Raw genomic sequence first — 13275 nt, 5'->3', positions numbered from 1 at the left:
GTGTTTTCAAAGGGGGGAAAGTGAGCTGTAATTAATACATTCAGATTTATTTTTTATTTCCGATAGTAATTCCTCACAGCCGTCCTCTGAAGAGGGCACAAACCGCCAAGGCTTCTATAACAATATGATTATTAGATGGGACAGCTAAAGAAATCTGGGTGGGTAATTTAATGAGCAGGTGCAGGGAAAGCGAATTAACAAGACAGGCTGGGAGAAAGGAGTACAACACATAGAATCGCTGCTCTGTATTCATAAATAACCAAGAAGATAATAACACATCAACACATTTTACAATGTGACATAAACATGACATGTTTTGCCTGAATTTACTGTCACAGTGAAAAAAGTGCGGTTTCTCAGTCTAAGTGACTCAGTATGATGTTCAGCACTGGGCTACATATTAGATAGCACAAGGTTATCAGGAAGGGCATTTGGTGAATCAGATATAACAAAATATGGACCACTGGAAGAGATAAAATGCTCATAACCAGGAAGCTTGGTGAAGTTTACTGTCAGAGACTAACCTATTGTTGCCGTCTTGTACACTGGAGCCTTGTGAAATATTATTTGCCACGCTCTCTTTCATTTTCCATGTCTTTTCCTTCTGTATAACTAACCTGCCCAGAGAGCTTACTATAGTTTTCACATTTTCACCTCCCCCGTTCCCCCCCCCTTTCCTCTTCAGCAGTCACCCCACATCTTCCTTGGTGGAGTTGAAATACATCTCTACAGCCTGCTTACACCATACCCGTGCTCAATTTCATTTCCAAAATTCACTACAACAAACACTATTGCTTTATCACTTTCTTTCATAGCTTCATTTTGTTCCTTGTATGGCTTTATTACTGGGCAGCTTAAAATTATGTTAACATACAAATTTGGTCTATTCTAACTCTAAGTCCCTCTGGATACAAGCATCAGCCTGATATCAAAAATATTAAATTGCAAAGGTTCTCAGCCCTTTACTTTGTGTTAAATCTAGCCTCTTCTCATACTCAAAGGCAAATTTCAACAAATATGAATATTAAAATAGTTCTGCGGTGCTCCTTGTTAAATTGTTAAGGCTCTTACCAGCTTTTCAATGTCAGCAGAGTAAAACTGACAATCATTTCTTTTCTCAAGGTATAAAGTCACTATGCCGACACTGATCTCTGAAGAAAAGCACTTCAGTGCAAACAAACACACGAACACACACACACACACACACACAGAATACAGTGTAAGTGCGAGTACAAACACCTTTGCACACATACAACAAAAACAGCACTGGAAAGGCAAGGAAAGGTTTGTGGAAGAGAGGTGTATTTTACACACATGGATTAACAATCCATTATTCATAGGCACTACGGGCTCAGAGCATCAACACAAACGCAGCAGTAACCCGATTCTGCCGCACTATCGTCTTGGATGCATCACAGACGCTTACCGCCGACTCTTTGCTCTCTGGGATCACAGACAACATACACAGCACTCGTCAGAGCTCTCGTTTCTATCTACACAGCAGATCAATACCAGAAGCACTCTTAAAGCTCTGGTCAAAGCTCTATACACTGTGTCCCTGGCCCTCACAGGCCTATACAGTGGGGCATCAACGACTAACAAAGCCAGTAGCAGTGCCAGTACTGCTGGTGAAATTCAAAATCCTGAAGCTTATCAGGTGGCAATCCCCATTGCAGTCAAATCCAATATCAAAAGAATCATTTTCTGTTTTGAAAATACATTCATACCTGTCATGTCCATTTCACAAAAAACTGTCTGGTCTCTTTTGCATTTTGACAGGCGGTACACAGTCGTGACTCATACTTGCCAGTTTACCAGGATATTCAATTAGACAGCTTCCATTTCCCAACTTTAAACCACTGCATTGCACTGGAAGCTAGGAACGGAATCTGGAGGCTCTCACATGCACAAGTGAAATAGATGAGTGGTGCTAAAGCAACCCCAACTCTAAATCAGTGGCGTGTTCTAGTAGGTAAATTACCTAATTTGTATTCAGGAAAAGTTTCAGGAAAAACAAATAACTGCCATTAGTCATCACAAAAGACACAGATAACAGAAGCACACACGCACACACACAGTTTTCTCCCTTTAACACCTCTGCACACACTCTCCCTACATTTCCAAAAACTGTTTGATGTGAGTCATGCTAGTGCCGTCAGTATCCGGGTGCTCACACACACACAAATGCACATTCACACACAAACACAAATGAATGACATTTAAAAAACTGGAGGAACATTGCGCATGTGGCATGAATTATGCATGCTTTTATTCTCTTGTCATCTAAATACATGTCTCTGTATTTGTCAGTTTGGTTTGTGTGTGATTTGCATTCATTTGGGACCTCGGATGCACCCCTGTGGAATGGTGATGGCCAAGAGAGAGAGAGAGGAGAAGAAGAAGGCAGATACAGACAACACACACACACACACACACACACACATACAGAGAGCACACACAGATAGAGAGAGAGAGAGTGTGTGTAGAAGTGTAGAGTGTATTAATGAAGAGGTTTTAGTACAGTCATAACGAGCAGCCGGCCTTACACACACACACACACACACACACACACACACACAAGAAAACGGATACAGATGCATCTAGCTGAAACATTTTAAATTATTAAATGAGGGCATGTTGACACACACACACACACACACACACACACACACACAGAATGGTATAAAGGCAAGAGGGCCTGTAGTGGCTCCTTTTGTAGGAGGCGATGTAAATTTTTAATTAGAGGAAATGCAGCTCTCTCCCTCCATGCCGTCATCTCTGGGCTGTGTCCTCTGGCCACGCTCCCCTGACACCTCCCTACTTCACTCAACCCATCTACTTGACCCAGTGAAGGGCGAGTGGCTCAGACAGACAGATAAGCTGTGTACCAAAGTGCCCGCTTTGCTTCCCTGTCAGCCCCCTTTCCCTTGGTTTGTGTGTTCATGTGAACGTACACCGTGATTGAGGGAGGTGTACAGACGTCACTCAGTGGGACATAGTGAACGATATGCCCCATTGCTGCTTGTCAGCGAGCACACAGTGATGGCAGATTACAAGTAAAATTCAAGACAGAGAGTTTTGAGGTTTAGGACAAAAACAGATATTTTGAATGTTAGTTAAGAACTGTGTTATGAAGAGCAGGTCTCACATAATGCCTAAAACAAAAGAATTATGTGAAGCCACAAAGGCAGCCATCTTGGCACTGCTGGAAATTGGCATGAGTGAGAGACAGGTAGCCAAAAAACTGAAGATCTCCAAGACACCAAGAAAAAACAAGCCGAACATGGTACCACCAAATTGCTAGCTGGTCGAGGCAGGAAACGTCTTTCTACCCCACGAGATGACCGTGCACTCATCCGTTCCTGTGTCAGGAATCGTCGTCAGACCTCCAAGGAGCTTAAAAATGAGTGGGCACTGTCGAAAATTGTGACTTGTTCGGCAAGGACAGTTCGAAACCGACTTCTTGAAGCTGGTCTGAAGTCACACAGGGCACGGAAGAAGCCCTTCATCAACGAAAGGCAGAGGAAGGCCCGGTTACTCTTTGCTAGGGATCACAAGGATTGGACTGTTGATGATTGGGCTAAGGTTCTCTTCAGTGATGAATCCAATTTTGAGTTGATGCCTACTCCAGCCAACTTACTGGTTAGGAGGAAGCCTGGAGAAGCCTACAAACCAGACTGTCTTGCCCCTACAGTAAAACATGGGGGTGGATCAGTGATGATCTGGGGTTGTTTCAGTATGGGTGGAACAGGGCAAATGCAATTGTGTGAAGGGCGAATGAACCAGGTCATGTACAGGGCTACTCTTGAAAACAGTCTTCTTCCATTAGCTGGAAAACTCTTTCCTGCCTCGAATGACTGGATTTTCCAACAAGACAATGCCCCTTGCCACACGGCAAGGTCAGTTAAAGCCTGGATGGAGAACCAGAACATTCGAACCATGCCTTGGCCTGCTCAATCACCAGATCTAAACCTAATGGAAAACCTGTGGAAAATCATCAAACTCAAAATGGAGAACCACAAGCCCAAAAACAAAGCAAATTTGTTTGAATTTGTGCAACAGGAATGGGCTGCTGTGACAGCAGAACAATGTCAGAAGCTGGTGGAGAGCATGCCAAGACGCATGGCTGCAGTCATCAAAAACAATGGTTATGCAATCAAGTACTAACTCCTGTGTGTATCATGTGACTAAAACAGACAGAAAAGAAAACATGGAATGCCTAAAAGCACTGTTTTTGGCAGTACAATGCCATAGCTATTGATGTAAGAACTTAAGTGATTTTGGTTATTATCAAGAAAACCATGGAAAATGGCTAGATATCAGCTCTTAAATTAAACTCTTATGAGCTATTTTTGTTGTTATCATTATATTTGTCCAAACAAATGTACCTTTAGTGGTACCAGGCATTAAAATGAACAAGAAATTGAAGAAAACAAGGGTGGTCTAATAATTTTTTCCATGACTGTATGTATATAGGAGTTCACGTATTCAGGCCTTTGGCACTACCTGCAGCAGAACCCTGGGCTCTCTCAGACTGATCAGAGAAGAAAGAGTTTCTTTGCTCTTAGTACATTTATGTTTGCAGTATCTTGATGCTTGATTATTTATGCAAAGTCAGAATGATTGTACATTGCGTTGATTCTTGTCAGTTACAGGGTAGCCAGATATTTGCTCCCTATGTATTGAATGTATTGATAATACATGGTGCATACATGAAACATTTCTGTTTAGATATAAAACCAGCATTGATTGGTGCCAGCCTCTCCTGACCACACTGGTCTATGTCTGAAGAAAATAAGATTAGTGTGGAAAGTGTAGAGCACACTATTTATGTATGGGTGTAAATTCATGTAGGCCGTATACAGTATATGTGTGTGTATGTTAGAGCAAATCAAAAGAAAAATAAAAGACTGCTGTGTGTGGTGTGTTCTGGGCCATGCATGCATGATAAAGTGAGTGAAGCAGGAGACAGGAGTTACTGAGATAGAGTAAAGACGTGAGTGATTGAAGCAATGAAGGAGGGGGGGCTTGCATTGTAATTAGAAGTGCTGCGCTCCCCAGCGGGCTTTACCATCTTAGTGTGATTACACTGTGTGATTTATATGCTCAGAAGGCCTCCATTGCTCATGCTAGGCAAACTTGCCACACGTCGCAAAGCTTTTCGCAATTCAGATGTTTTTTCTTCTTATAGATCTACTGATCATGAAGTGGATTTCAGTGAAGCTGAGCTCAAAAACAAATCACGTCTGAAGTTACTGAGTTTTAAGGTGTTTTTTTGTTTGTTCAGGAGATCAGATACAGTTGCTGCCAAAGCTTCCACTTTCCTTGCATCACAGTTATTTTTGCCAATTCTATTTCCTTCATTTGTTATGTATGCATTTTGCTGTTTTGTTTTTTTAACCATTCTCCCAGATACCTTGCATCATTTTCTCTTTCTTCCTTCGGGGCGACATGTTTGTATACAGTAAGCCCTGGCTGGGGTTTCACACACTCTGAGTTCATATTACTTCCCTCTTCTGTTAAATAATTTCCATCCATTTCTATAAAATAAACCTCATACAGATTTTCAAAAGACACACAGACGTGCCCCTTACAATCCACAATGTGCTCCACTCTATTCATTATTTCATTCCTCTGTCACGCATTTATCTAGTAGTTTGACTGATGATGATGAACTTTTAACCACCATAAGAATGAAATAATCTTGGCACACATGGAGAAAGTTGTGTCAAGTAATGTTTTACTGTTGGAGACGAGTGTTCATTTCTTTGAAAATCTGTCTGAATAGAAAAAATTCATACCATGACTGAAGCGCTAAGAGAAACAGCTAACTAGCATTGAAATTGTTTTTTTCTGTTTTCTAAGGAAACATCTCTTCTTTAAGGCCTCTCATTTCCATTACTATTCTTTATATGCTCAGAATGACAGTACACGTAAACACAAAGGAAGCCTCACTGTGGGAGGCAAAGAAAACAGCCAGCTGCGTCTCAGACCAGAGCTTAAAGATGACAATGCTTCCAAAAATACTTAGAATCACTGATTTTATTTGTGGATGTTAAGCAGTACCAATGTTGACTGTTACCTGCATTTGTATAAATTATTTAAATTCCCCCACTAGTGACAGAGAAAAAGCCATCAGGGACATCAGGGTTGAATGTTTTGACTGCTCCTACGATACTGAATACTAGCATTTAGAGCTATAGTCAGAGATGCTATGTCACTGAAATGCACTCTCTTCCACAAACGGTCCAGCCAGATTTTTGAATTATCAAAAATTTATCAAAATTTTGATGTCATGGTAAATTTCAGAATTGTATCTCAAAAGTCATCTCTATGTTGACTAGATGAAGTGCACAAATTCTCAGACTTTTTTTTTTCAATCTGCCTTTACATGCAGCCCTGGTGAGCTCAACAAGATCATGACTTGCCCTTGATGTCTAAGATGGCGAGTTCAAGACCTGGGTGATGCCGAATGAACATCTTATACCTACTCAGGAATTGTGCTGTGTGAATTAGAGATACATGACTTGCAGACATAAAAAAAGAGACTGGAAAGCTGAACACTCATGACTCAGATGCCTTTATTTTCAACATATAAAGATTGATGTTTTGGCAAAGGCTGAAGACAGCAAACCGAAAATTTTTATAAGTGGAAATAAATGCATCAGAGTTATGAGTGGGCAACAATTATACGACAATAGCGACACCCAACCTCGGTTGGTGGCTTGATTAAGTGACAGTGAAGAACTGCTATAAGTTTTAATGTTTGCATGAATATGTTGCTTAAAAGACAATCTGAGGTGATTTGTGTTGGCTGACTTGGTGAATAAGAAAACAATAGCTGACTTTGGACAGTAACTGATTGTTTCTCCTATTGTTAAAACGATACAGATAAGGATGAAAAATGCTGGAATACTCGTTTGAGTGTCCCATTGACTCCCTCTTGGTGCCCAGACATCCAAAACTCCCAAGCTAAAAACCTTTAGTATTAGAAGCCAAAAGACAGAAGAAATTCTTCTACATGTCTACTAAAAATAAATCCTCCAAAGTCCCAACGGAACAGCAAATTTAAGTCTAACGAGTGGAATTCCTCAGTGTACATCTTTTTCTCTCATTGACTGTCTCACTGTCTTTGAATCTATTTCTCTCTTAAGCACGCATCTCTGGAGACAACATAAAAGTGGCTTCCTGGAATTAAAGCGTTACTGCAGCAATAAGCCCTTTTTCCCCATCCTTCTTTTGTGTGTGTGTGTTTGTGTGTGAAGGAGTCAGACTCCTGAAGTGCCACGGCCCTGTATGATCACTGAGGACAAGTGTGAAAGCAAATGAGTGGTGTGTGTGAGGGCTTCAGGAAAGAAAATAGATAACTGATGGCTATGAGAGAGAATTAGAATATAGTTATGAATTGCTACATTAAATTATATCTCTTCAAATCAAATTTACATAACTGACACTGTGACGCCCGCCCGTCTCTTCCTGCGCTGCTCTGTTTTCTTCTTGCAGGTGCCTGGGTGGGTCATCAGAGCAACTGCCTGACCTGAAAGGAGGGAGGGGCCAAAGGTTCTGCTCCCTCTTGCTGGGCAGCCTCAACATACCCGCATGGTCATCACACCTTTTTACTTTGGTTTGGGTTTGCATCTGTTACAGCACTCACACCCATACTTTCATTCACACTACTGACTACATCCACATCTCCACACTCCACCTTATTTTCTTATCAATTATATAAATGAATTTGGAATTTGGCTTTTGGAACTTTTGTGTGTGTGTGTGTGTGTGTGTGTGTGTGGACTCCCTTTTGTTACAAGCCTGAGCCAAGTTTGTACCAGAAACACTAAATGTCATAACACACCATGGGATACTAGCATAACCTATATGTTTATACCTTTGGGCACATTATTACATGCACGTATACACACCCATACATACACACACACACACACACACACATGATTTATAAAGAGATTGCAACAGCTAGATTAGATCCAGATGATAAATATTGTTTTGATTTGCCTATTAGGTGCATTCATAAATACAAATACACATAAACACATGCACACAAGACAAACACATGCTGCACAAATGCATGTATGAAAGGCATGAGTAAGGAACAGGGGTTGCAAGGGAGGTGAGGGGGTTAAAGACGAGGAACGCCAGCGATATTTGCAACGCATCACATTAGAGGCAGCAGCAAGAAGGTTGGGCAAAGCAAGATTTATATTCAGAGGACAAATCTTGGCAGGCATGGAGTACCTATGTTAAGAGGCTTGGGGAGAGGCGAGGGGGGGGATTGTATTGATGAGGAAGTCCAGGAAAGATGCGTGTGGGTGCAGGATTGTGGTCCTGTGGGGATGCTCTGTCTACAGCAGCGATATGAGGCTCAGACAGCGGATTAGTGTTTCTGCTCCATAATCAATTTGCTGTCTGGATCCCATTGCACATAACCCTAAACATCCACTCCTCGCTTGATCCTGCAAAATCTCTCTCCTCCTTTCTCCCTCCAATTTCACTTCGACTCCTTTTCACCTGTCCACCCTTTGTTTGTTTCATCTTTAAACCTTAAGATGTCCAATCTCTAGCGCTCAAACACTATAATAAACTCGCACATGAAGCTGTCCAGAATTCACTTTCATCATTTCTTTTTCTCTACTAACCTCTCCAAAACTTCCCTTTCTCCTTGTATTTCTCTCCAAAATGTGTGTTGTTTCCCACTAGCCACAGTAGATTCTGCACCCACTGCATTTTAGGGCAATACAGGGGGAGTAATTATATCCGTGTGTGTGTGTGTGTGTGTGACTGTGTAGAGATGTAGAGGTTAACCTTGACCAAGGGCAAACTATTAGCTCCATCTCACCCTTGGGTCCAAGCTTGCTGCCATCTGCTCCAGCGCTTAGGGGTCATAATACTGGCTGACCAATCAATAACATATTACATGTTGGCACCGTGCACCAGCCATGGTCATGACTTTCTTTGCTCATTAAAGGCAAGGCACATTACACTCCAGAGATGAAATAACAGTACATTGCCCAGAAACAGGCAGCGCTGCAATATCAATAGTACAAAGTGAAATTAAAAATGTAATTTCTGCTTGCAGAAAATAAGCATGTTGTCCATGAAAAGTGTATTTTGTGGCACATCGGACTATTTTCATATTCAGCCATCATTTTAAATACAGTCTTGCAGACCATAAGGTTCTTTTCTCTGAGGACAGATGCGCTGGCATTTGCTGAAGGTGTCTGAGTCTGTGTATGTGCGTGTATGTCTGCGTCTGTAGAGGGGAGGAGTACTTTGAGATGAAAGCCCAGAGAGACAGCCAGGAGGGGAGGCAGAGACACCAGGTGGTGCTAGGAGCGCTCCTGCTCAGGGTGAAGGAGGCAGAGAGGTTCTCGTGTCAACAGATCAATAAGTGTGAGACTGGGTAAAGGACTATCCATTTCAAAGTGTCTGACACAGACAGAGATAAAGTTGAAAGATGTAGTCTTGGCAACAAAAAAAAAAGAAGAAACAAACAAACTGTAAAAGCGATGAAAAATAATATGGCTGCATCTGTCCAGTCCAGTTTCTCACCCTCCCTTACACAAAACTGCTAGCACACATAATCAGTGTTGGGATAGTAGAAATGTAAATACTATGCTGTATCAAAGGGCAAGACTTGACCCCACTAATTACACAACAGCTTGTCTTAACACAAGGGCACACATATACAGTATGCACGCATATAAACACACGCACGCGTACAGCCTGTCAGGCACTATCCAGGGCCCTCTTATTAGACCAGGCAGATTGTCACCTCTTCTGATTCCTGCAGGCACACACAGATGAGAGCTACTAATTGCCTTGCTGGGGCACCGACGTGACTCGCATGTGGCCAGATAGGTTTGGACGCAAGGACGGTTTATGTGCCTGTGTCTGTAGAGAGTTTGTAAGTTGTTTGAGTGAGTCACTAAAAAGGTGGAAGTTTTAAGAGGGAAAAGGTGTTTTTGTGTGCGTGTTATAACGCAGGGTGAATACTCATCAGTCTGGCCGCTGGTACAAGGACCTGAGTGAGGAGGTTTTGAAGTGTCCTTAGTGGCTGCTAAACTATCCTGTTATGAAAAGGTGAACATGAATCACACTGGCAGTCTTACCTTGGCCTGGCCTCAATGTCGTGCTGAAAACAATGATAGAGAGAGAGAGAGAGAGAGAGAGAGAGAGAACATATTTAAAATCTTTGCACAGGTGTTGGGTGTTGTGGATAACAAATAAAAGGTAAACAACATAATTTACATCAACTTGGTCCACAGCTGGCATGCCTCTAAATCTGACCAATTAATTTTCACTTTCATCCACCAGTTGTGCTCATGTATATTCATGAGCTTTTAAAGGAGCAGTCTGGAACAAAGCACCAGGTGAGCCGCAAGCATTATTCATGTGCTGGCTTTTCTGTTTAATTTTGATTGGGGCTTAAAAGATTTTTCAATGTCAAAATGATGGACGTGATTTGTGGACTGCCAGTATGTGACACTTGCACAAACATTGCAAAGCAAAAAGTTTATTCATGAGTTGAATGAAAAATTGAATCACATTTCAGATTTCCAGAAGCTGTAAATGCATTATTTCACAAGGCTTACCCGTAACATTTAAATTATTGCTATGAATCTACACCAGTATGCTCAGTATTTTGCATGCCAAACACACAGCTCCAGTATACATGCATAACACTTGAAATGGATGTCAAACTACTTGTTATACCATTCCTGATGTCAATTGGTTTATTTTCAGTCCAAAGGGACCTTGAGGACGCGACAACCTCTTTTGTTGCCTTTAATATTCATCCCCAGCACTGATTGTACTGTAGCACTAGACCTTGACTACCAGCACTAAGATGGCTGCGCCAGAAAGGGATTTTGACACCGTGTAACTAACAGCGTCTTGAAGGCAGTGGCTCGTCGGCAGCGCAGCAGATGAGAGGAGAGCTGACGAGTGGAGGCTGCGGAGCACTGACTGACTGTCTGCCTCGCTGACTAAGATTTGGCTCTAAATTTAATTAGCTTCAGATCTGGACAAATACTCAGTTTCAAATATTGGAACTCAGTGAGATTTTTTTCTTGGTTTACCTTGTCAAACACTTCAACGGGCTCAAAAGTCAATTTGCGCAGCACTGACATTCACCAAAGAAGCTCTTGACTGGTTGCTGTAAGGCTGCCTCTACAAAAAGTACACATTTGCAAACTTCTTTGTGTTTCTCTATTGCTCGGTTGGCTAACTGACCTATCATTAGTTGATAGCTAACAGTGTGAGGTTTTTAGACACCCAAAGGGCAGACGAAATACACAAATATCTTTTTTATGTAGATACATTTTAGTCCACCACCCTGAGCCAGTGAGCCAACAAGTGGACTGCACATGGGACATCATTAATCAAGCTACATACCACACCAGCCCATTGTCTTGATGATTCTATGTAAATAAGAGTTAGTAATGTGTACTGCATTTCTTTAATATTTGCTTTGACTACATTATATTACGCCAATAAAAGTGGAATGTTACTATAGTCCCAGTTGTGTGCTTTGTTTTAATCTTGTCCAATTAAAGTTTTGTAATGCCACTGCCCACAAAATTGAAAGAAATATGCTGTTAGAAAGAGGCTGACAACTATAGAGGTTTGTTCCAACTGTAATTACCACAGTTACCTTTGCAACAGTATTAATATCAGATTCAACATTTCCTATATTATTAACATGGCCTTGGGCAGTCTATCAATATGTGCACACATAAAAACTGGTCTCTTAAAGCTAAGAACAATCTGGGCTTAGTGTGTATGTCATCAAAAGATGCGACCTGAAGCTGCAACAACATCAACTTCATGAAGTGTTCGAACGAGCCCACCTGATGACTTATTGATAAATTCACTTTTTTATTGTTTTCAAATGGTTAAAAACTATTACTCACCATGCATTACAAAATAAACTGCATAAAAAATAGCCTCAGCAGTGAGCTTCAGCTTATTTAATGGTACAGCCATTGGGCAAAAGGCTGCGTTGTTTCAAATCTGCCTCCGAGGAGTTCACTGTCACTGTGGGTCACGGCTGAGTCAGGGCTGGGTCACTGGTGCAGACTGCCAATGCCTGGCTAATGAGGCATCTTGGCTTTGTTTTCAAGCCAGGAGTCCTTTATAGCTTAAACAATGTTGAGCCTCTGCTTTTCTAAACATAATCACAGACTACAGCAACCTTACAGAACTATACCGGCTCATATGTAAGTGGATTTCATACGTTTCTCTATAATCTGTGACGTTTAATGATTAATGTTACCTCTTGTAGCACAAGTGTAATATATATATATATATATATATACATATATGTGTGTCATTGTCATTAGTAGTGTTATGGTTGTTGATTTCTCTGTTTTTGTAGTTTACTTGATGGTTTTGGCTTGTTATTGCTTTTTTTAAATTTTTAAATCTATGACGTAATGTTTACTTGTGTGGACCCCAGGAAGAGTAGTTGCTACCTTGGTAGTGGCTAATGGGGATCCAAATAAATAAATAATATAATATACATACAATATAACAGTATCTATCTATACATGTCTATTCTGTTCATACCTGAGCATTCCTGCACTCTCTCTTTTAGTGTGTGTGCGTGTGTTCAGTCACTGTGTTCACTTTGTATGAATGTTTTAGATATCCACACACATCTTTCTGTGCTTGTACCAGTCAGGCAGAAAGATCGGTGACATATCAGTGTTTCAATTTTAATTACTGTATATTACTATAGGTCAATTAGTACCTCTTGGCACTTTTTAATGAAAAGACTGAGAATTAAAGACTGAGAATTTTGATAATAAATGGGCTCAGACTGAGACAAACTCTCTTAATATATTCTCCCTCTAGCTCCCACTGATTGGTCAATTTTCAGAACGCTTTTTTTCATCCCTGCAGACCTTTATTTTATGTGTATGTGTGTCTACACCTATGTGTTCCTGTGCCTGCGTTAAAAGAGCGATTTTTAACAGAACCAGTGGTAATTTGTTTGTTTGACCTCAAGCAAGAAGACTCACCTCAATTATGCGGTCTATTCTTTGGGGAGCAGTTTAAAGAATGGGTGTTTTATGCAGATGAGAAATATTCAACATCATAGTTGCTCCATTCCACAGGCTTGTTTTTACATGGCTGCAGTATGTGATATTCTTACAAAACAGCAATCGCTTTTCTGACTTGGCTCTGAAGCTGCTAGTCTTTCTTTTCTTGTATAAAGTTGGAATTTAGACACTACTTCCAAAAAGTGCTGGAGGC

General features: G+C 41.1%; 1 protein-coding gene across 2 annotated transcripts in view; it reads right to left on the bottom strand.

Moving 5' to 3' along the window:
• The window catches only part of trim44 (tripartite motif containing 44), a 42823-nt gene that overhangs the window by 16094 nt on the left and 13454 nt on the right, over window positions 1-13275 (bottom strand). For both annotated transcript variants that reach the window (XM_070907678.1, XM_070907677.1), the window contains exon 5: window positions 10128-10150. In XM_070907678.1, the coding sequence (XP_070763779.1) occupies window positions 10128-10150 (23 nt within the window). The remainder of the gene's footprint in view (window positions 1-10127; window positions 10151-13275) is intronic.

The sequence above is a fragment of the Enoplosus armatus genome, chromosome 6, assembly GCF_043641665.1.
Source record: "Enoplosus armatus isolate fEnoArm2 chromosome 6, fEnoArm2.hap1, whole genome shotgun sequence".
Lineage (NCBI taxonomy): Eukaryota > Metazoa > Chordata > Actinopteri > Centrarchiformes > Enoplosidae > Enoplosus > Enoplosus armatus.
Note: the sequence above shows the minus strand (reverse complement) of the source record. Positions and strands in the feature narration are given on the sequence as shown.